Source organism: Pecten maximus, chromosome 13 (genome assembly GCF_902652985.1).
Source record: "Pecten maximus chromosome 13, xPecMax1.1, whole genome shotgun sequence".
NCBI classification, from domain to species: Eukaryota; Metazoa; Mollusca; class Bivalvia; order Pectinida; family Pectinidae; genus Pecten; species Pecten maximus.
Genome location: NC_047027.1, coordinates 23,619,101 through 23,645,503, shown reverse-complemented (window position 1 = coordinate 23,645,503; position 26,403 = coordinate 23,619,101). Strand labels below are relative to the sequence as shown.

At 43.5% G+C, this 26,403-nt stretch overlaps 1 protein-coding gene across 1 annotated transcript; it reads left to right on the top strand.

The window, feature by feature from the left end:
• The first annotated feature begins 3,009 nt into the window (after positions 1 to 3,009).
• Positions 3,010 to 25,953, top strand: LOC117341013. The gene is made up of 6 exons (XM_033902808.1): positions 3,010 to 3,110; positions 5,734 to 6,085; positions 11,116 to 11,181; positions 12,694 to 12,780; positions 23,910 to 24,044; positions 24,945 to 25,953. Exons 2-6 carry the CDS (start codon positions 5,801 to 5,803, stop codon positions 25,248 to 25,250), a joined length of 879 nt encoding a protein of 292 aa, XP_033758699.1. The 5' UTR covers positions 3,010 to 3,110; positions 5,734 to 5,800; the 3' UTR covers positions 25,251 to 25,953.
• The last annotated feature ends 450 nt before the right edge of the window (positions 25,954 to 26,403 follow it).

The window sequence follows — 26,403 nt, the reverse complement described above, 5'->3', positions numbered from 1 at the left end:
CATGAAAAAGGTCGCTAATCTTTGCCTCCAATCACACAACGTGTTACTTTGAACAACAGCCAATCAGAATCCTAGAAACAAACGATTTTTCGGCATCACTTTGTTTACAATACGGTTGATGAGATATCCCAACGTTTCGCTTCAATAAACGAAGAGGAATTACAAGATGTTTTTGAAGAGAAAGACTTGGTGTCCACCCGCGAAAATATTTCAGGTGCAACAAAACTTTTCCGGCACTATTTAAGTGTCAAAGGTCAGTCTGCATTCCGACTGTGAAGATTTTAATCAATATGATGTGAACCCGTGCTTAGGGATTTTTTTTGTTCATTTGTTTTAGTTGGCCGTATCACAAAACAGCTATTGCCTTTTGTTTTCGGTATACACGAGACTATACAAATATGGTCAAGAGTTTCTTCACCTCGGCCTGCGACCACGATTAACAAACTCTTGACCAGGTCGGTATAGTCTCTCGTACACCTCAACAAAAGTCAATTATTGTATAAAAGCTAATACAGTGTATCCTACTGAGATCCATTTAGATTATTTAGTTTCTTCTTAGGATTTATGTACTGTCCCTTCCGACTAGTTAGAAATTTTGCAGGCATAGTATTTTTCTATTTAGGTATAATTTTAAATTCTGATGCCAAATTGGTGGGTGGGGGGGGGGGGGGGGGGGGGGGGGGGGTGTAATATCTACGAATTGCATTCCTATCTTATGATGAAAACTTGTATTTTAACGGAAACTCAAACACACTACACAAGTTCATTTTAACCACTGGCACATACGATGCACACAGCAAAATAACTTTAGACTTCATTTATCATCTGCTTCCACCTATCATCGGTGAAAACTATCCATAGGCTCTGCGAAACAATAATAACTTCATGACCCCTCAATTGAGACTCTCTCTCTCTCTCTAACCAGCTCTATTTTCATACCTTCCACTCTTCCATCTTCGTCCACAGAGGGAATGTCTTAATTGATCCAATGTATTCACTACCTACATTAGATTTATTTATATCCTCGTTGAAGTCGGGTTTACAGTTTCCTCAACTGTGTAGTTTTGGATTTGTGATCGTAAGATGAATATTTTGTACTAGTGTTGTTCCCTCAATTGTGGTCTATTTTGGGCAAATATTGTAAGGAATGCTGCATGTACTTGTCGTAACCATTCGAAAATGTCTTTTTTTATTAATGACCCGGGTATCCTCAACATTTTGTTTAAATGTTGAATTCAACATAGAGACAGACTTCTTTGGAAACCAATATTAGGTATGAACTTCAATTCAAATGAATTACGATATAAACAAACATTTATTAAATCCAGCAACAGATTATGGTATTAATACGTATTTAATATTATATCAATTTGCATATTTCCATTATGTTACTAGACTTCTTTATCTATATTGTGTCACAGTCTTCTATGTGTAAATGTTTATTGTGTCACAGTCTTCTATATGTAAATGTTTATTGTGTCACAGTATTCTATGTGTAAATGTTTATTGTGACACTATTCTGGGTGTAAATGTTTATTGTGTCACAGTCTTCTATATGTAAATATTTATTGTGTCACAGTCTTCTATGTGTAAATGTTTATTGTGTCACAGTCTTCTATGTGTAATTGTTTATTGTGTCACAGTCTTCTATATGTAAATGTTTATTGTGTCACAGTCTTCTATATATAAATGTGTATTGTGTCACAGTCTTCTATATGTAAATGTTTATTGTGTCACTATTCTATGTTTAAATGTTTATTGTGTCAGTCTTCTATGTGTAAATGTTTATTGTGTCACAGTCTTCTATATGTAAATGTTTATTGTGTCAGTCTTCTATATGTAAATGTTTATTGTGTCACAGTATTCTATGTGTAAATGTTTATTGTGACACTATTCTGGGTGTAAATGTTTATTGTGTCAGTCTTCTATATGTAAATGTTTATTGTGTCACTATTCTATGTGTAAATGTTTATTGTGTCACAGTCTTCTATGTGTAAATGTTTATTGTGTCACAGTCTTATATATGTAAATGTTTATTGTATCACAGTCTTATATATGTAAATGTTTATTGTGTCACAGTCTTCTATATGTAAATGTTTATTATATCACTAATCTTTTTTTTGTAAATCAATATTGTGTCTCAGACTGTTATACGTAAATATGTATTGTATAAAAGCCCATCAGTTCCATATACTATAACATGTTGGATCATTAAGCTGTCTTTGGCCCACTACGACCTGGGGGTTGATTTTATAACTGTCTGGTAGCGTAATATTGACCATTTACAGGTACTGACGCGAATCTTTCACATATTTTCACTTTTTTTTTAATTTTTTTTTTTGCGCAGTGAACAGCCATGGTCATTTTTAGAAGTGGTCACCTTGTAGTAGATTGTGCCTACCTTACTGAACAACTCATTGGCAAACTGTCGCATGTCATCCAATGCAATCAGGAGAAAGTGTCTTGCCCAAGGACAAAATCTCGACAGCAAACCGGAACGGGTAGAATGTGTTGAACCACGCACAAAGTTTATACATGTGCATCTCATTGATACCATTGCACTAGATTTAAGGCTTTCTCTTTTGTTCATATTGAATTGTATTCAAAAGAAAGTTATCTTTATAAGAGGTGAAAAGACGGCAAAACGAAAAGACCGAAAATGTCCTACCTACCTGCCTATCTTAGTATTAGTTTTGTTATGGTATTACTCAATAAAAATGTTTGTACCGATTTCACAAATAACCATCTGCTGTTAAAAACCAGAGCTAACCTAGCAAGTGATATTCCACCATTATACCTGCCAGGTAGGCTTGGTCATCGATCTACCGACCTACACACTAGACAGAGATAACCAATCGTGTATGCTGTAGGTTTACGATAGGAAATAACTGACTGTCTTATCAAAATGTAAGTCTGGAAGAATCAAGAAATTTGGTTATCGCGTAATAAATAGCCGTGGTACTAGCATTTAATACTGAAAATGTTATCTAGAGGATAACTATGTAGGGACCGAAATTGGCATTGGACGTGTCTGGATTGTAAAGGCTAGTTCAATAAAATTTTGTACATTACAATGAAGATTGACTTCTAGTGGGAAGAACGTGAAACAGGTAGGTGTCGTTTCTGTTTGTAATATTGATTTTGTTTTCCTTTCTACCTGTAATATTGAAGTTTAACAGCGTTTCATATATGTTTGTAATATCGAAATTGTTTTCATTTCTAATTGAAATTATTATCAGATTTTCATTTCCGATCGTGATGTTTAACAGGTTTTCATTTGTATTTGTGATGTTTTATGGGGTTTTATCTCTAATTGTGATGTTTAACAGGTTTTTATTTCTATTTGTGATGTTTAACAGGTTTTTATTTCTAATTGTAATGTTTAACAGTTTTGTTTTTCATTTCTATTTGTGATGTTTGACAGGTTTTCATTTCTTATTTTGATATTTACCAGTTCATTTTTATTTGTAAATTGTTTTATTTAAATGATTGTTATTAATGCTTGTCATATCCAATGGATTTTCACTTCTATTTATAACATTTAATATGTTTTCATTCCCGTTTTTTTTATATTCAACAACAAGTTTTCATTTCGACGTGTACAAATTAAGTTTTCATTATGGTTTTTCATAATAAAGTGGGTTTTTTTTATATTTTGTTACGGTAATATATTTCTTTCTTTATTTCTCTTGGTAATACATGGATGAATTGTTTGTAATCATGTTTTCACTTCAGCATGGGTGTCAATATTTTTTTAGTTTCATATGAGAATGAACCCAAAAAATCCGGGTTTTTCCCAAACTGTGTTTCAAATTTAAAGAGCGTTTTATATACAATTTAACTCACTTAATTAGAGATTGTTTTGAACAAATGAATACTCAACGACATCTGTGACGTCACGTTTTTGCGCCATTAACCTTTTCCATACAGGTATGAAAAGAAACAAGGGAAAATTGATTATAATTGTTTGTAACTATTGTCTACTTTTATTGGTTTCTTTCACAATTTGAGAAACTAGTGATAGGCATCACTTGCTTGATTATTCCTTAGATAAAAAATCAAACGAAGTCATTTTTAAACATGTTTAAAACTTTATTTTTGATAGCGAAAGATTTATTTGAGTATGTGTATGATTCAATATACACGTTTAACATTAATGATGTCACCTGCCTGTCCATTTTCTTTTACAATGAATTCCAAATTGGTACAGATATCTTTCTCTTTCTTTCTTCCCCTGTCCCTTCTCTTTTCTTTTATTCTGCTCTGTTTAATATACTACGTTAGGATTAGTATATGCTGTTTATCATTAGGTCATTGCTAAGTTTTGCGTATGTATAACTGTATTACGGAGAGGACATTGATAAGCTGTGATAACTTGCGTCCAATTCTTTCGTGTATTGTTAGCAATGAAATTGATTTAAATTCAAGATCACTTGCAATCGTAACGCAAGATTCTATATGATTCTCTACATATCATAATATGCGTATTTTATCTATTTATTTTGTAATATGTTATTTTGTAATTCCCATACCCCCTATGAATATGTGGACTCAGGTCGAAATATATATATTCCGTTTACTGAAGGATTGTGGGATACTAGATAAATTGATCGGGCTATCTTGTCTTATTGATATTGACTTTAGTCTGACATATTTCGTAATCGAACAACATTCCTGAGATGCCTCTTTATCTAAAAAGAGACAGCGTGAATATAATCGATGGGGAGATCTCAAAATGAAATACAATTTGATTCGTCAAGACGCTTAACATCACTTAAACGCTTGTCCATATATTGGCGAGACGTAAATAGTATGTATATATTTATGTGGACCTTCAATCAGTGTTTTACCGTCACATGACGCTAATATTAGATGCTGGTCTTGAAAATCATTACTTTCTGACTAGCTTTGAGGAAAGACTTTCAACTTATTTTTAAACATCTGCAGGCTGCAGATCTGACGAGATTTATTCCAGAATGTTCAAACCTTTGGATAATTGACGGATCGGTTTGGTCCGCATATGCCTGGAGAAGGTTCTTATTTCGTATTTATTGAAGCTCAGTTAGAGAAAACTTCTCTTGAGTTCGATAAGCTGAGCGTAAGATCAGTACGCATGAGAAGGGGATTACGTACAGGGTTCATGTACATTCTTGGCCAGAGGTCCCGGATTCGAATCCTAGCGGAAGTTGTGATTCAATCCAATAAATCACGTGACTTGTTTGAACTTTTTTGTACAATACACATAGGGCGTATGTATATAAACCATAAATGCTATCCATGGGAAATATTCTTATCAACATTTTGATCTCTGTTCGAAATATTCTGTTTTGTTTTCTTATACGAAATGAAGTCAGACGTGGTCAATGCTTGTTGATATGCCCAGTGGTTCCGTTGTCACTACCCTAGCTCTTATTTTGAGAACGTTATTTGATTTAGATTTGCATCGCGACAGTTGATTATTCAGAACAGACACACCTGGTCAGATTCTGTTATTATGGTGTCTGTGCGAATCTAGAATCGATTCTTGAGAATTCCCCAAATTTATGGACTTTAGGTTTAGATTTGATGTTGGTAGTACATAAATATATCTAATAGCTTTAAAATTTTGCCTTTACAACATATGCGTAACAATATATCGCACCCATCAGATATACCACTAAGTACAACTTTATTTTAAATATTGAATTAATAGAAAACTAATTAAAATTCGGTTTTTATTTAATTTTGTTTCAGATCTCTCAGCAAAAACACCTATAGGTGTGTATTATAATTTAGTTGGGGATCATATTGGCTCAAGAAAATGCCGGGCACGCCTACTGCTCGAGTGATGGAGGTGGAGGGTGTGGACACCAGTAAAATCGAGGACTTTCCATTGTCGGGGTTAAAGGTTGTAGGGGCGGTCCAAATCGGACTAGGGGGTATCTGTATAACCCTCGGATTGGTGGATATTCTTATGTACGTGTTTGAAGATCAAGAGGAATTGTTTGCCACCGCAGCCAAGCCCATCTCACCTGACCTACAGGAAGCTCGCTCAACACTAATGTCTCTGACGATCTCGTCCGCTCCCATCTGGTGTGGTTTATGGGTAAGTTAGGCCAATCAGAAGATAATGATAACTGAAACTATCTTTTTGTGTGTAATATACTTTCATAAAGCTTGTAACAAGTATTTGAATGGTCCTATAAGCCCAATAACGTTAAAACTGATGTCGCTTTTTGTAACGCAGTTTTTTATTGGCGGATATATTGGCGTAATAATTTCTAAGAAAAAAAGAGTTCGTCAATTAAAGTTGATTGCCACAGGGACTGTGTAGAGTAGATCAAATTGTAAGGATTATCTTGGATAGCCAACAGACCCGAGGGTCTTAGTACATAATTCAACAAGAGGTATATCAAAATATCACAGATACATACATATATTTACCATTGTATGGCACTGCCACTATATAACCTTACCAATTAAGTTGCGAGTTCACCAGCTTATGAACTGCCAACTGAAAATTTCAAAAAAAAAATCGCACGACAAATAAAAAATCGCAGATGGTAAATATAAGCATTGGACGGCATTCATAGTCAATATGAATGCCAACTGAAAGCCGTTCAATGCTTAAATCAGCAAATATAAAATGTGTAACATTCATAAAATAAGAGAGAAATACATATAGCATCAGGCTCATTTAAAACACATTTGCTTAAGGCAAGATTTAAAAGAATGAAACGTATAATCAAATATAACGCATAGGTTACCGTCGTTTCAGTTAGAAGAAATTACTGTACGATTAAATGTACTTAACTTTCTAAGATTGGTCCTACTAGGCGAAAAACACAAATTGTAAAACTCCAGAAGTACGTAAATATCTTCTAGGGACTAAAATACCTATCTTTTCTACTAAATACGGACAATAACAAAAGTCCGTGAATAAATCTAAAAAGGTGAAAAAAAAAACATACATATATTTCCGTCTACTTCCCAATGTAGGCAGGTTAAAATGTTTACATCAATCAGAATAAGAATTATTTTTGTAATCGAGATTCACCTTAAAACACAAACATTTCAAAAATTGTATTTGGACCAATTCCAGTTGGTGAATTTGGGCGGTGACCAGATCTCACTGCAAAATTTCAACTGCTTTTAACCCGACTGACATAATGACCTACCACCGGAACGGTTTGTTTTTGTTTGTTTGTTTGTTTTTATTATTTATTTTTACAACAACGCTTTAAAATTCCAAGCATTTGCATATCTTTTTATACAACATTTTTGACATGCGAACAAAAGTTTAACTTGTCCGAGATCTAGACTCCTAGGGCTTTAACAAGAGTGACATTGGATAAAATATTCCCTCACATCATGTAAAAGTAGAGAATAGGAGAATGTTTTAAAGTAAATAATCTTAGGGTACAACATTTGTCAATATTGACTTTCATACGCTACTTATTACACCAGTCCAACACTCTATCTATGTCATCCTGTATTTGCTTACCTCTTTTGCAAAATTTACTGTAATTGGCAAACACAAAACAGGCTTCAAAACAGCAGGTACGCGCGTGTTATTAATAAACATCAAAAACAGTTTTGAGCCTAAAATTGAACCCTGGGGGACACCAGAAAAAAAATATATTAAACCACCCTGATGTCGCAACATTTACAGCAACTATCGCTAAAGCAACTGGTGGACTAATTTAAAATGTTTCCCCTAACACCAACGCGTGTATTTTGTACAATAAAAGTTTGTGACTGACTTTCTCAATGCTTTTGAAAAATCTGTGTACACAGCATGGACATCAATCTTTTCGTCAAAGGATTCAATAACAAAATCGAGAAAAAAAACGTGTAAGATTGGTAACCGTGGATCCGTTAGGCATAAACCTATGCTGTTCATTACAAAGCAAAGGATTAATGAAAGATGAAAAAATGTTCATTAACAAGTTCTTTCAAAAAGTCTGGTTTATATTTAGAAATACAGTTTCTCTGACCAGACTTAAATGTATTTGCATTTTTAAGACAATCACGAAAAATACCATCACGAATTGATGTTTAAACAGGTTACAAACTGGACACACAATTCATGTGCACATTCTTTAAAAACTGTACCGGATATATTAATAGTTTTTATAACATATGATAGAAAATTGTAAAACTTTTGAAAATCGGAGTGTACATCCTCCTAAATCAAGTTTAGTATATAGTGTCACTTGTTTGTTGTCGCCTCTCCAATATTTCTAAATTTGTCATCAAATTTAATTTATATCTCAATTTCTGAATTCTTAAATCTGTATCAGCAACAATAGCTTGGACACACACTTTGTGTTGATCTCGCATCGTGCGCACATTTATTCTATCGTGCACACATCGTGCACACATCGTGCATATATCGTGCAGACTTAGGCAGATATCGCATAACATTGCGTGTTGTTACAAATGGAATATATTTTACAACAATGCTTGATAATCTACTGACATTGATCATTTTTGTTATCCAGGGTGGAAGTTCACATGTGTTGATAATAAATCCCAACCCCACCCACTCCCCCAGCCCCTTCCACACACCACACAACACACACACACACACACACACACCCACACACACACCTTACACCATACTACATACACACCCCTCACAAAACAAACCACACAACACGCACACACCACTCAACACACACACAACACCCCTCACAACACACACACAACACAAGACACACACACACCTCACAACAGACACACACCCTTCACAACACACACACACCCTCACAACACACGCACACCCCTTACAACACACACACTCACAACACACACACACTACACACACACCACACCACACCACACTACACACATACACCCCACACAATACACGCAACCCCCTCACAACCCCCACACCCCACCCCCACACCCACACCCCACACCCACCACCACCTACCACACCCCCCACACCACTCTACACACCCCACACAACACACACACCCCTCACAACCATCACACCCCTTATAACACACACACACACACACCCCACACCACTCCACACACCCCACAACACATACACACACACTACACCCCACACAACACACCCCACACAACACTCACTTCCCTAACAACACACACACTACACCACACCACACTACACACACCCCTCACAAACACACCACACACCAGACCACCACCCACTCCCCAACACACACAACCCACCCCTCATAACAACACATAACACACAACACCCTCACAACACACACAACACAAGAAGCACACCCCCCTCACAACACACACCCCCCTTGCAACACACATACCCCTCACAACACACATACCCCTCACAACACACACACACCACACCACACCACACTGCACACTTACACACCCCACACCACTCCACACCCCACACAACACACCCCTCACAACACACACACCCTTCACAACACACACACACTATACCCCACACCACTCCACACACACACACATCCCTCACAACACACACACACACACACACCACCACACTACACACTTACACAACTTACACAACCACACACCACACACCACACCACACTATACCCCACACCCACCACACAACACGTACACTACACACTCACACCACAAGAACATTAGCTCTACCCTGAAAGAAACACTCATCCGTATTAAGTACTACTGACTTTTAAAGGTAATACACCGTTCGACGCTGAGGTCTAAATCTAAAATTTGATTACCAACTGCTCTGAAAGGAGAGTAAATATTCTGGGATAACGGTTTGATTAAGCATTTCAGATAAGGGTGCGTTTGATTAACACGCAATACTTTTATTTGGTTTTGACAAACGTCCAAATAGACATATGGTACATATGTACAGGAACATATACGCAGTATAGTAAGCATATAATGTAATTAAGGAGGAATGCCTGGTGGTCTATTTTGTATTTCTTATAAAAAAAGTTCTGACCAGTGTTAGTTTTTTTTTATTTTTAAACATGCACCTAGCAAAGAGTACAAATGCTATTTGAAAATTTGGCAGATTTCTAATATGTATTTGAGTACAAGTGATTTTATTTTTTTTATTTTTTTGTGTGTGTGTATTTATCATTTTTGTAAAGACAAAAAGAGCTTAGAATGAACCGAAAAAATCATGATTTTACTTATTTATATTACATAAATATATATATTTTCAATTTTAATATTGTGCAAACCAAAATTTATTTTCTATCTATCTATTCATTTATTTATTTTTCTGTCTGCCTGTCTGTCTGTTTATGTAATGATTTTTTTTTTTCGTTATTTATTTATTTATCTCTTACTGGTTTTCTTACATGCCGGTATTTTTAACTAACCTGACAAAAATAATACCATGTTATTCACAGGGCAACTTATTAAACTATTTTATTGGAAAGGAAAGGCGTGACCCCATTAATTTGAGGACAACCGCATTAAGACGGGTTGCCACTATCACTATAAATTGTGTATACCTAACTCCTGTGTATATATAGCTGCCTGTCAATCATTGTACGACAGCCAATGTCAACACCATCCTGATAGGGAATGGATTTCTAGATCCGTGCAGCGCTGCTACAGTTAAACTTGTTGACAACCATATAACACCTAACCTGAAATCGACCACCAGCCGAGGTAATCTTTCTGACCCGGGACTAATCATTTACTCTATCATAATACCACTCCGTCTTACTCCAGTGACGTACGATAACCCTTCCCCCTCGGACACCGCACGCCCCCAGCCCCGGTATGCGTCACTGAGTAAATATGTAGTTACGATATGTGATCCCTCCAAGCCCCGAGAATCTGCCTATATCAATCACGACCTTCCCCTTCCATTCCCTGAGACTCGTCACTAACTACATCAGTTATGATTTCCCTTTCTAATCAACTACTTTATCACCTTCCTCGCAACTTCCTGGTTTCGTAACTGACCACCCAAATTACTATCAACTTATTCTCAACTCCCGGGAATCGTCACTTAAATACTACATTTTTTGTACATTGATTACTATCCCTTTCCTCCCAACCCTCAGGAAACGTCATTGATTTTTTCACACACACTAGAGACCTCAAATGACCTTTAACCAACTTCAGAATCATCTCCTGTCCCTAGCTTTGCTTATTTGCGGTATACTTTCTTCACAGTTCTGTGTGGCCGGAGCAATGGCAGCTTGTATGTCGCAGAGGAACAAATCGACGCTCAACTATTTTGTAAGTGACGTCAGCATGGTAATCAATTACGTGATCTTTATGTTTTCTGAAAGTGATTATAACTGTAAACAAGAATTATCTTTAAAAAAGATAAACGGCATAGTTTTAATGCTGGTAGTTATAATGTAAAACTGTTGGTGAAATAAATGAACGAACTAATGCGTTTCAGCACGGACAACAAAATTATATCAGTTTAAATCGTTTTCGGTGATAATAAGACTGCACCTGATTCAGGAATATACTTTTATTAATGTGTCATTTGAAAAGATACATTCACTTAATCAGCTTGCATTCAATCTTACGAAAGCCGGTTGGGACCATTTTCGTAGAAGAAAATAAAAAAATTTTCGCGTTATTACGCGAAACTAACGCGTTATATCGCGAAACTTTCGCGTTATTACGCGAAACTTACGCGTTAATTCGCGAAACTTTCGCGTTATTACGCGAAACTAACGCGTTATATCGAGAAAATAACGCGTTATATCGCGAAACTTTCGCGTTATTACGCGAAACTAACGCGTTATATCGCGAAACATTCGCGTAATAACGCGAAACTTACGCGTCATTACGCGAAACTAACGTGTATTATTATATAACTCTGATGTTTTCCCTTTACCTGATTGGCCAATTCTAAACATTCTCACTTTGCTCAATCTAAACTTTGTTTCGTTTTTAACTGCATATCTACATTTTGCATTGACCGCTACATTGACCAATCACATACTTCATCTTGACCAGTAATGCCACCTGTCGCGTCATATCCTGAGCAAAACGAATATTTTACGGCTATGCCGAATAATCACGATTGGAAAAAAATATCCGCCTTAATGTGAATTAAGATACGTTATAAATCTAACCCTCTCCCTTCATTAAGGAAATATAAAGTATCCCCAACCATGTTGTATAAATACTCCATTCAGTGCAAATCATTAACATTACGATTTGGTGAGGCATAATGCCACGTGACTTCATTTGGCTTTCTCCGTGATTCTTTTGTTTTCAATGGGAATAAACATAAAAAATGCAAAAGCTACATTTAATCACAGTAATTATGTTTTGACAATATTTGATTATAATGAGAACGCCTTCAATATTTATATAGGAATGTTAGAATATGCTCACCTCTGTCTTTATCGACAGTATATCTTCCATGTGCAAATATTTTGTTCTCTGTTTCACAAAGAAGATATCTGTGTCGATAACGTAAGCATTTTTCATGGTGACTGATTTTGGTCAATCTGCACTCTCACCATAGCGTTCCTGTCATGCGAAGATCAACGCATTACCGCTCTTCGCATGGCGTACTGTCGCACTTAGCGTGGCGCAATGTTGCATTGTCGCTCTTCGCTTGGGAACGCCAAAGCGACAGTGGGACATGGCCGAAATAGGCCACCATAGATATAAGATAGAGCTGGGTTGTAGATGTATATGTTACAGCGTATTTTCTGCGTTGCTGCCACACATAATGGAATGTGGATGTATCAAGTGACCATTCTGTATATCTTTTGACAGAAATTGACGTTCCTGGTTCTAAGTATAATGAACGCCGCCATCTTCGGTCCTGTATGTATGACGGTAACAACCATTGTCTCGGTAATGGTAAGTATGCGGTGTAGAAATCTTATTCGGGAGAGGGGCGGGGCGATGGTATGTGTATGCGGTGCAGCAGTTTTCTTCGGGAGAGGGGCGGGGCGGTGGTATGTACGTATGCGGTGTAGCAGTCTTCTTCGGGAGAGGAGCGGGGCGGTGGTATGTACGTATGCGGTGTAGCAGTCTTATTCGGGAGAGGGGCGGGGCGGTGGTATGTACGTATGCGGTGTAGCAATCTTCTTCGGGAGAGGGGCGGGGCGGTGGTATGTACATGTCTTGTACGTATGCGGTGCAGCAGTCTTCTTCGGGAGAGGGTCGGGGCGGTGGTATGTGCGTATGCGGTGTAGCAATCTTCTTCGGGAGAGGGGCGGGGCGGTGGTATGTACGTATGCGGTGTAGAAGTCTTCTTCGGGAGAGGGGCGGGGCGATGGTATGTGTATGCGGTGTAGCAGTCTTCATGGGGATAGGGTCGGGACGGTGGTCTGAACCGCATTCTTCTTGGGATACTAGGGTGCACGTGGTAGGGGAGGGGACGGGGGTCTGTGTGGATGCTGTGCAGTGCATTTCCAGTGCAAACGGGCGGGACTTGAGTCGATAAGTATACAAAACGGCACACGTTTTTGTTAGAGGGGTAGTACGGGGGGTCTGAACCAGCAAAACAGTACATATGCAGAACAGCACACTTCTGGGGGAGAGGGGTGAGACGGCGGTCTGTACGTATGAGATACAACACACTTCTGGTGGAGAGGGGGGAGAGGGGGGAGACGGCGGTCTGTACGTATGAGATACAACACATTTCTGGGGGAGAGGGATGAGACAGCGGTCTGTACGTATGAGATACACCACACTAATGGGGGAGAGGGGGGAGGCGGCGGTCTGTACGTATGAGATACAACACATTTCTGGGGGAGAGGGATGAGACGGCGGTCTGTACGTATGAGATACACCACACTTCTGGGGGAGAGCGGTGAGACGGCGGTCTGTACGTATGAGATACAACACACTTCTGGGGGAGAGGGGTGAGACGGCGGTCTGTACGTATGAGATACAACACATTTCTGGGGGAGAGGGATGAGACGGCGGTCTGTACGTATGAGATACAACACACTTCTGGGGGAGAGGGGTGAGACGGCGGTCTGAACGTATGATATACAACACACTTCTGGGGGAGAGGGATGAGACGGCGGTCTGTACGTATGAGATACAACACACTTCTGGTGGAGAGGGATGAGACGGCGGTCTGTACGTATGAGATACAACACACTTCTGGTGGAGAGGGATGAGATGGCGGTCTGTACGTATGAGATACAACACACTTCTGGAGGAGAGGGGGGAGACGGTGGTCTGTACGTATGAGATACACCACACTTCTGGGGGAGAGGGGGGAGACGGCGGTCTGTACGTATGAGATACAACACACTTCTGGGAGAGAGGGCGGAGACGGCGGTCTGTACTTATGAGATACAACACACTTCTGGGGGAGAGGGGTGAGACGGCGGTATGTACGTATGAGATACAACACACTTTTGGTGGAGAGGGATGAGACGGCAGTCTGTACGTATGAGATACAACACACTTCTGGTGGAGAGGGGTGAGACGGCGGTATGTACGTATGAGATACAACACACTTTTGGTGGAGAAGGGTGAGACGGCGGTATGTACGTATGAGATACAACACACTTCTGGTGGAGAGGGGTGAGACGGCGGTATGTACGTATGAGATACAACGCACTTCTGGTGGAGAGGGGTGAGACGGCGGTATGTACGTATGAGATACAACACACTTCTGGTGGAGAGGGGTGAGACGGCGTTCTGTACGTATGAGATACAACACACTTCTGTGGGAGAGGGGTGAGACGGCGGTCTGTACGTATGAGATACAACGCACTTCTAGTGGAGAGGGGTGAGACGGCGTTCTGTACGTATGAGATACAACACACTTTTGGGGGGAGAGGGGGGAGACGGCGGTCTGTACGTATGAGATACAACGCACTTCTGGTGGAGAGGGGTGAGACGGGGCGGTATGTACGTATCAGATACAACACACTTCTGGTGGAGAGGGTGAGGACGGCGTTCTGTACGTATGAGATACAACACATTTCTGGGGGAGAGGGATGAGACGGCGGTCTGTACGTATGAGATACAACACACTTCTGGTGGAGAGGGATGAGACGGCGGTTTGTACGTATGAGATACAACACATTTCTGGGGAGAGGGATGAGACAGCGGTCTGTACGTATGAGATACAACACACTTCTGGTGGAGAGGGATGAGACGGCGGTCTGTACGTATGAGATACAACACACTTCTGGTGGAGAGGGGTGAGACGGCGGTCTGTACGTATGAGATACACCACACTTCTGGGGAGAGGGGGGAGACGGCGGTCTGTACGTATGAGATACAACACACTTCTGGTGGAGAGGGGTGAGACGGAGGTCTGTACGTATGAGATACACCACACTTCTGGTGGAGAGGGGTGAGACGTTGGTCTGTACGTATGAGATACACCACACTTCTGAGGGAGAGGGGGGAGACGGCGGTCTGTACGTATGAGGTACAACACATTTCTGGGGGAGAGGGATGAGACAGCGGTCTGTACGTATGAGATACACCACACTTCTGGGGGAGAGGGGGGAGACGGCGGTCTGTACGTATGAGATACAACACATTTCTGGGGGAGAGGGATGAGACGGCGGTCTGTACGTATGAGATACAACACACTTCTGGGGGAGAGGGGGTGACGGCGGTCTCTACGTATGAGATACAACACACTTCTGGGGGAGAGGGGTGAGACGGCGGTCTGAACGTATGAGATACAACACATTTCTGGGGGAGAGGGATGAGACGGCGGTCTGTACGTATGAGATACAATACACTTCTGGGGGAGAGGGGTGAGACGGCGGTCTGAACGTATGAGATACAACACACTTCTGGGGGAGAGGGATGAGACGGCGGTCTGTACGTATGAGATACAACACACTTCTGGTGAGAGGGATGAGACGGCGGTTTGTACGTATGAGATACAACACATTTCTGGGGAGAGGGATGAGACGGCGGTCTGTACGTATGAGATACAACACACTTCTGGTGGAGAGGGATGAGACGGCGGTCTGTACGTATGAGATACAACACACTTCTGGTGGAGAGGGGGGAGACGGTGGTCTGTACGTATGAGATACACCACACTTCTGGGGGAGAGGGGGGAGACGGCGGTCTGTACGTATGAGATACAACACACTTCTGGGGGAGAGGGGGGAGACGGCGGTCTGTACGTATGAGATACAACACACTTCTGGGGGAGAGGGGTGAGACGGCGGTATGTACGTATGAGATACAACACACTTTTGGTGGAGAGGGATGAGACGGCGGTCTGTACGTATGAGATACAACACACTTCTGGTGGAGAGGGGTGAGACGGCGGTATGTACGTATGAGATACAACACACTTTTGGTGGAGAAGGGTGAGACGGCGGTATGTACGTATGAGATACAACACACTTCTGGTGGAGAGGGGTGAGACGGCGGTATGTACGTATGAGATACAACGCACTTCTGGTGGAGAGGGGTGAGACGGCGGTATGTACGTATGAGATACAACACACTTCTGGTGGAGAGGGGTGAGACGGCGTTCTGTACGTATGAGATACAACACACTTCTGGGGGAGAGGGGGGAGACGGCGGTCTGTACGTATGAGATACAACGCACTTCTGGTGGAGAGGGGTGAGACGGCGTTCTGTACGTATGAGATACAACACACTTTTGGGGGAGAGGGGGGAGACGGCGGTCTGTACGTATGAGATACAACGCACTTCTGGTGGAGAGGGGTGAGACGGCGGTATGTACGTATCAGATACAACACACTTCTGGTGGAGAGGGGTGAGACGGCGTTCTGTACGTATGAGATACAACACATTTCTGGGGGAGAGGGATGAGACGGCGGTCTGTACGTATGAGATACAACACACTTCTGGTGGAGAGGGATGAGACGGCGGTTTGTACGTATGAGATACAACACATTTCTGGGGATAGGGATGAGACAGCGGTCTGTACGTATGAGATACAACACACTTCTGGTGGAGAGGGATGAGACGGCGGTCTGTACGTATGAGATACAACACACTTCTGGTGGAGAGGGGTGAGACGGCGGTCTGTACGTATGAGATACACCACACTTCTGGGGAGAGTGGGGAGACGGCGGTCTGTACGTATGAGATACAACACACTTCTGGTGGAGAGGGGTGAGACGGTGGTCTGTACGTATGAGATACACCACACTTCTGGTGGAGAGGGGTGAGACGGTGGTCTGTACGTATGAGATACACCACACTTCTGGGGGAGAGGGGGGGAGACGGCGGTCTGTACGTATGAGGTACAACACACTTCTGGAGGAGAGGGGTGAGACGGCGGTATGTACGTATGAGATACAACACACTTCTGGTGGAGAGGGGTGAGACGGCGGTCTGTACGTATGAGATACAACACACTTCTGGAGGAGAGGGGTGAGACGGCGGTCTGTACGTATGAGATACAACACACTTATGGGGGAGAGGGGTGAGACGGCGGTCGGTACGTATGAGATACAACACACTTCTGGAGGAGAGGGGTGAGACGGCGGTCTGTACGTATGAGATACAACACACTTTTGGGGAAAGAGGTGAGACGGCGGTCTGTACGTATGAGATACAACACGCTTTTGGAGGAGAGGGGTGAGACGTCGGTCTGTACGTATGAGATACAACACACTTCTGGGGGAGAGGGGTGAGACGGCGTTCTGTACGTATGAGATACAACACACTTCTGGTGGAGAGGGGTGTGACGGTGGTCTGTACGTATGAGATACAACACACTTCTGGCGGAGAGGGGGTGAGACGGCGTTCTGTACGTATGAGATACAACACACTTCTGGTGGAGAGGGGTGAGACGGCGGTCTGTACGTATGAGATACAACACACTTCTGGTGGAGAGGGGTGAGACGGCGGTCTGTACGTATGAGATACAACACACTTCTGGAGGAGAGGTGTGAGACGGCGGTCTGTACGTATGAGATACAACACACTTCTGGGGGAGATGGGTGAGACGGTGGTCTGTACGTATGAGATACAACACACTTCTGGGGGAGATGGGTGAGACGGCGGTCTGTACGTATGAGATACAACACACTTCTGGGGTAGAGGGGTGAGACGGTGGTCTGTACGTATGAGATACAACACACTTCTGGTGGAGAGGGGTGAGACGGTGGTCTGTACGTATGAGATACAACACACTTGTGGAGGAGAGAGGGGTGACGGCGGTCTGTACGTATGAGATACAACACACTTGTGGAGGAGAGAGGGGTGACGGCTGTCTGTACGTATGAGATACAACACACTTGTGGGGGAGAGGGGGTGACGACGGTCTGTACGTATGAGATACAACACACTTCTGGTGGAAAGGGGGGAGACGACTGTCTGTACGTATGAGATACAACACACTTCTGGTGGAGAGGGGTGAGACGGCGGTATGTACGTATGAGATACAACACACTTCTGGGGGAGAGGGGTGAGACGGCGGTCTGTACGTATGAGATACAACACACTTCTGGTGGAGAGGGGTGAGACGGCGGTCTGTACGTATGAGATACACCACACTTCTGGGGAGAGTGGGGAGACGGCGGTCTGTACGTATGAGATACAACACACTTCTGGTGGAGAGGGGTGAGACGGAGGTCTGTACGTATGAGATACACCACACTTCTGGTGGAGAGGGGTGAGACGGTGGTCTGTACGTATGAGATACACCACACTTCTGAGGGAGAGGGGGGAGACGGCGGTCTGTACGTATGAGGTACAACACATTTCTGGGGGAGAGGGATGAGACAGCGGTCTGTACGTATGAGATACACCACACTTCTGGGGGAGAGGGGGGAGACGGCGGTCTGTACGTATGAGATACAACACATTTCTGGGGGAGAGGGATGAGACGGCGGTCTGTACGTATGAGATACAACACACTTCTGGGGGAGAGGGGGGTGACGGCGGTCTGTACGTATGAGATACAACACACTTCTGGGGGAGAGGGGTGAGACGGCGGTCTGAACGTATGAGATACAACACATTTCTGGGGGAGAGGGATGAGACGGCGGTCTGTACGTATGAGATACAATACACTTCTGGGGGAGAGGGGTGAGACGGCGGTCTGAACGTATGAGATACAACACATTTCTGGGGGAGAGGGATGAGACGGCGGTCTGTACGTATGAGATACAACACACTTCTGGTGGAGAGGGATGAGACGGCGGTTTGTACGTATGAGATACAACACATTTCTGGGGAGAGGGATGAGACGGCGGTCTGTACGTATGAGATACAACACACTTCTGGTGGAGAGGGATGAGACGGCGGTCTGTACGTATGAGATACAACACACTTCTGGTGGAGAGGGGGGAGACGGTGGTCTGTACGTATGAGATACACCACACTTCTGGGGGAGAGGGGGGAGACGGCGGTCTGTACGTATGAGATACAACACACTTCTGGGGGAGAGGGGGGAGACGGCGGTCTGTACGTATGAGATACAACACACTTCTGGGGGAGAGGGGTGAGACGGCGGTATGTACGTATGAGATACAACACACTTTTGGTGGAGAGGGATGAGACGGCGGTCTGTACGTATGAGATACAACACACTTCTGGTGGAGAGGGGTGAGACGGCGGTATGTACGTATGAGATACAACACACTTTTGGTGGAGAAGGGTGAGACGGCGGTATGTACGTATGAGATACAACGCACTTCTGGTGGAGAGGGGTGAGACGGCGGTATGTACGTATGAGATACAACACACTTCTGGTGGAGAGGGGTGAGACGGCGTTCTGTACGTATGAGATACAACACACTTCTGGGGGAGAGGGGGTGACGGCGGTCTGTACGTATGAGATACAACACACTTCTGGGGGAGAGGGGTGAGACGGCGTTCTGTACGTATGAGATACAACACACTTTTGGGGGAGAGGGGGGAGACGGCGGTATGTACGTATCAGATACAACACACTTCTGGTGGAGAGGGGTGAGACGGCGTTCTGTACGTATGAGATACAACACATTTCTGGGGGAGAGGGATGAGACGGCGGTCTGTACGTATGAGATACAACACACTTCTGGTGGAGAGGGGTGAGACGGCGGTCTGTACGTATGAGATACAACACATTTCTGGGGAGAGGGATGAGACAGCGGTCTGTACGTATGAGATACAACACACTTCTGGTGGAGAGGGATGAGACGGCGGTCTGTACGTATGAGATACAACACACTTCTGGTGGAGAGGGGTGAGACGGCGGTCTGTACGTATGAGATACACCACACTTCTGGGGAGAGGGGGGAGACGGCGGTCTGTACGTATGAGATACAACACACTTCTGGTGGAGAGGGGTGAGACGGTGGTCTGTACGTATGAGATACACCACACTTCTGGTGGAGAGGGGTGAGACGGTGGTCTGTACGTATGAGATACACCACACTTCTGGGGGAGAGGGGGGAGACGGCGGTCTGTACGTATGAGGTACAACACACTTCTGGAGGAGAGGGGTGAGACGGCGGTATGTACGTATGAGATACAACACACTTCTGGTGGAGAGGGGTGAGACGGCGGTGTGTACGTATGAGATACAACACACTTCTGGAGGAGAGGGGTGAGACGGCGGTCTGTACGTATGAGATACAACACACTTATGGGGGAGAGGGGTGAGACGGCGGTCGGTACGTATGAGATACAACACACTTCTGGAGGAGAGGGGTGAGACGGCGGTCTGTACGTATGAGATACAACACACTTTTGGGGGAAAGAGGTGAGACGGCGGTCTGTACGTATGAGATACAACACGCTTTTGGAGGAGAGGGGTGAGACGTCGGTCTGTACGTATGAGATACAACACACTTCTGGGGGAGAGGGGTGAGACGGCGTTCTGTACGTATGAGATACAACACACTTCTGGTGGAGAGGGGTGTGACGGTGGTCTGTACGTATGAGATACAACACACTTCTGGCGGAGAGGGGTGAGACGGCGTTCTGTACGTATGAGATACAACACACTTCTGGTGGAGAGGGGTGAGACGGCGGTCTGTACGTATGAGATACAACACACTTCTGGAGGAGAGGTGTGAGACGGCGGTCTGTACGTATGAGATACAACACACTTCTGGAGGAGAGGTGTGAGACGGCGGTCTGTACGTATGAGATACAACACACTTCTGGGGGAGATGGGTGAGACGGTGGTCTGTACGTATGAGATACAACACACTTCTGGGGGAGATGGGTGAGACGGCGGTCTGTACGTATGAGATACAACACACTTCTGGGGTAGAGGGGTGAGACGGTGGTCTGTACGTATGAGATACAACACACTTCTGGTGGAGAGGGGTGAGACGGTGGTCTGTACGTATGAGATACAACACACTTGTGGAGGAGAGAGGGGTGACGGCGGTCTGTACGTATGAGATACAACACACTTGTGGAGGAGAGAGGGGTGACGGCTGTCTGTACGTATGAGATACAACACACTTGTGGGGGAGAGGGGGTGACGACGGTCTGTACGTATGAGATACAACACACTTCTGGTGGAAAGGGGGAGACGACTGTCTGTACGTATGAGATACAACACACTTCTGGTGGAGAGGGGTGAGACGGCGGTATGTACGTATGAGATACAACACACTTCTGGGGGAGAGGGGTGAGACGGCGGTCTGTACGTATGAGATACAACACACTTCTGGTGGAGAGGGGTGAGACGGCGGTCTGTACGTATGAGATACACCACACTTCTGGGGAGAGTGGGGAGACGGCGGTCTGTACGTATGAGATACAACACACTTCTGGTGGAGAGGGGTGAGACGGTGGTCTGTACGTATGAGATACACCACACTTCTGGTGGAGAGGGGTGAGACGGTGGTCTGTACGTATGAGATACACCACACCTCTGGGGGAGAGGGGGGAGACGGCGGTCTGTACGTATGAGGTACAACACTCTTCTGGAGGAGAGGGGTGAGACGGCGGTATGTACGTATGAGATACAACACACTTCTGGTGGAGAGGGGTGAGACGGCGGTCGGTACGTATGAGATACAACACACTTCTGGAGGAGAGGGGTGAGACGGCGGTCTGTACGTATGAGATACAACACACTTATGGGGGAGAGGGGTGAGACGGCGGTCGGTACGTATGAGATACAACACACTTCTGGGAGGAGAGGGGTGAGACGGCGGTCGTGTACGTATGAGATACAACACACTTCTGGGGGAAGAGGGTGAGACGGCGGTCTGTACGTATGAGATACACCACACCTCTGGAGGAGAGGGGTGAGACGTCGGTCTGTACGTATGAGATACAACACACTTCTGGGGGAGAGGGGTGAGACGGCGTTCTGTACGTATGAGATACAACACACTTCTGGTGGAGAGGGGTGTGACGGCTGGTCTGTACGTATGAGATACAACACACTTCTGGGGGAGAGGGGTGAGACGGCGTTCTGTACGTATGAGATACAACACACTTCTGGTGGAGAGGGGTGAGACGGCGGTCTGTACGTATGAGATACAACACACTTCTGGTGGAGAGGGGATGAGACGGCGGTCTGTACGTATGAGATACAACACACTTCTGGAGGAGAGGGGTGAGACGGCGGTCTGTACGTATGAGATACAACACACTTCTGGGGGAGATGGGTGAGACGGCGGTCTGTACGTATGAGATACAACACACTTCTGGGGGAGATGGGTGAGACGGCGGTCTGTACGTATGAGATACAACACACTTCTGGGGAGAGGGGTGAGACGGTGGTCTGTACGTATGAGATACAACACACTTCTGGTGGAGAGGGGTGAGACGGTGGTCTGTACGTATGAGATACAACACACTTCTGGTGGAGAGGGGTGAGACGGCGGTCTGTACGTATGAGATACAACACACTTGTGGAGGAGAGAGGGGTGAGACGGCGGTCTGTACGTATGAGATACAACACACTTGTGGAGGAGAGAGGGGTGAGACGGCGGTCTGTACGTATGAGATACAACACACTTGTGGGGGAGAGGGGGTGAGACGGCGGTCTGTACGTATGAGATACAACACACCTCTGGGGTAGAGGGGTGAGACGGCGGTCTGTACGTATGAGATACAACACACTTCTGGGGGAGAGGGGTGAGACGGCGGTCTGTACGTATGAGATACAACACACTTCTGGTGGAGAGGGGTGAGACGGTGGTCTGTACGTATGAGATACAACACACTTCTGGGGGAGAGGGGTGAGACGGCGGTCTGAACGTATGAGATACAACACATTTCTGGGGAAGAGGGATGAGACGGCGGTCTGTACGTATGAGATACAACACAATTCTGGTGGAGAGGGCTGAGACGGCGGTCTGTACGTATGAGGTACAACACATTTCTGGTGGAGAGGGGTGAGACGGCGGTCTGTACGTATGAGATACAACACACTTCTGGGGTAGAGGGGTGAGACGGTGGTCTGTACGTATGAGATACAACACATTTCTGGTGGAGAGGGGTGAGACGGCGGTCTGCACGTATGAGATACAACACACTTCTGGAGGAGAGGGGTGAGACGGCGGTCTGTACGTATGAGATACAACACACTTCTGGGGGAGAGGGGTGAGACGGTGGTCTGTGTGTATGAGATACAACACACTTCTGGTGGAGAGGGGTGAGACGGCGGTCTGTACGTATTCCATGTAGTACTCTTTCTGGTTGGAGAGGGGTGGGGCGGCTATCGGACCCTCACATGGTACTGTACGTATACGGTGTAATTACCACATGGTGAGTTCAGTAAAACCGACTTCCGGTCTGGGCTGGGTAGGGAAGGGGACAACATATATTACAGGTACATCATATATAATGAGGTCTGAACCATGTCCTTGTGGGTACAATTAAGTAACATTTAAGTGAAGGGAAGGAGCTTGGATATGAAATAAGTTATAGTTCGTATGAACGACTTTCGATTGAAGTTCAGGAACGAAAGAGAGGGTTGTTCACGTACATGTACATACATGTTCCGATAGGAGAGGGGCGGGCCACCTCAGGGTACATGTAAGTTACAACACAATAAACGATGTGGCGTTCCGATTTTCAAACCATGTCATTTGATTTATCTACAGAGACACACGATGGATGCCGAGACGTACCGATGGTTAATCCCAATCCTGATAGCATTCTTCTCCTTCAATGAGATCGCATTTGCCATAGTATCCGCTTCAATCTGCTGCTGTTGCTCCCCTCTGAGAACGAATAGGGTACGTAATCTCTAGTTATAATAGATATCATGGTTACTCAACGAGGGGTTGTGGGATATGGAATTTTCACACGAGTAAGGTTTTTTTTTTTAAGTTACAAAAGACACGAGCTTTAGCGAGTGTCTTTTGCAACTTAAAAAAAACAACTTACGATTGTGAAATAAATTCCATATCTAACAATTACAATTCGTGTGGCCTGTTTCTACCACAATAATATCGGCTTGAATCAAAGGGAAACGTTGCCAAGTCTTATTTCGCGTATGCAAATAAGGTGTACAGGTGGCGTCCGGGACCCGGTGATGTGACGTCATTCGATTATTGATGACGTCAATAACAATTGCAGCTTGGGTCAAAGTTCGAATTCTTGACCAATCAAAAGACCGGAAGGTCATATACCACTAGTGGAATATAACATATTTATCCAACAATAAAATATTTTCAAAATAAAAAAAAACAAAAAAACCAGTCGGGACATTAATTATACAACATCTTGAGAGTTGAATAGCACAGAGTATTGTGGTAGAAATAAAATCACGTTAATCATACACATATATTTAAATATTTACATATCCAATGTCTTTATAGAATAATCCTTATTTCAGTGTTTCTGGTATTACAACAACATATTCCATGAAATCAGTTAAAACGTATATTAAAGTTATGTTTTCACTTCGATTGCATTGATGGTGGGTCTAAGAAATATGCAGATCCCATGTATGAAACGGAGCATGACTGGGCTGAACGACGATGGTCAGGTTTCTTAAATAGTCAGAGCTTCCGTCAAGACTCCGGAGGTCTCGGGTTCTTCTCCTGTTACACATATAAGCTGCAGCAAATGTCTTGCTTGAATGCAATGTTTATCTTTTTATCTATGTATGTATATATCTATCTATTTATCAGGTGAAAGTTCTCCTTGCCACACAAAGAGAAGACAGTAAATTATTCACGGTATCCAACAAATTCATTGATCCGGAACCGGAAACAACAAAGAAACCCCACAATGTCAACAAAAAACCCGATCGCTGGCCTAAGAAGGAAAACAAACCTATTCAAGAGGAGCCTGTTGTCATGGAGGAGGAGCCATATTTCTCGAATGAGAATCTTGCAAATCACAAAGACCGCCCCACAACAAAAGATTCCGTCGCCAGCTACGTCAGGCTGAAGAGGCTGGCGCTCCCATCGTCAGAGCCACTGACGACGTTCTAAGGGAGACAACTCTATGTAAAATTGTAGACTTGTTTTGATCAATGACAGACTATTCTGTCGAGAAACTGACAAATATTATCCATATTATAATAACAATTGATTATAAAGAGACCAATTATGGTCTATATACAATCAACCCTTTAGCTAAGATGTTTTTATCACTTATAATGACGCCCCCCCCCCCCCCCCCCCCCCCCCAAAACAAATGAAATATTCATAGTTTTTTTTTAAAATGTTTACTTTGAAAAAAGAATGCGTTGTCAAGAAAAAGTCTGAACATGTTTATAATTTTGAAACGTTCATGTCAACACTTATCGGATAAATTCGTGTCGTATAAATGACCAATGGTTTACACAATTATGATTTACAAATTCCGTCGTACACCCAGATCTTCAGTTTGTTTTCGTATTGTAAGATTTAGTTGCTACAAAACATTCACTGACAAAGGACCATCCATCCTGCATCGAATTGTTTTTCTGCGCGAAAAGATTGAATTTGTCTGATTGATAGGCTTTAATTGATCATGATATAAGTCGAAAATTTGTTTCACCCAACATGGTTTGTATAAGCCTAAAAGTAACAACGACGTGTAGATGTAAGCATAAATCGGTTGAGTGACTTCGCCGATGGACCTACAAACATATCATTTACATGTACTTTGAATGGATGTTTACATGTGTAGAAAATAAAGATTTATATAGAATTATCTTTGTGACTTGTGCTTCGAAGCCAGTGCAAATCGTGACGTATATTGAAATGTCTTCTTTCTTCACCCTCGTCATGTTTTTCTAATGAAACATGATTTCCGGTGTTTGACACATACATAATATACATAATGTTCATAGTTTTCATCAATCTAATCGCTTTTGAAATAGTCTCTAAACTCATGTATTCTATTCCTACCCGAGTTTATCCTGTTTCAGGGGGGGGGGGGGGGGGGGGGGGGGGGATGTAATAACAGCAATTTATTACATTTTTACCGGTGACATATCAAAAATTATTCATTCTATAAAAGTGATATTTTTCACTTTTGCTGATTTGACCAATCAAATTAATGATAAGAAAATACCAAAATAATTGACCAATCAGAAAGCCCGACATATATGTCAGCTCCTGGACAGGGGGAACTACTTACTTTGTTTACAAATTATCG

What these genes read in the sequence shown, in the direction of transcription:
- LOC117341013 (XM_033902808.1), top strand. Translation starts at nt 5,801, where the DNA reads ATGCCGGGCACGCCTACTGCTCGAGTGATGGAGGTGGAGGGTGTGGAC. An exon ending in AATCGACGCTCAACTATTTT is followed by an intron (nt 11,182 to 12,693) that starts GTAAGTGACGTC and finishes ATCTTTTGACAG; the next exon opens with AAATTGACGTTCCTGGTTCT. An exon ending in CCCCTCTGAGAACGAATAGG is followed by an intron (nt 24,045 to 24,944) that starts GTACGTAATCTC and finishes TCTATTTATCAG; the next exon opens with GTGAAAGTTCTCCTTGCCAC.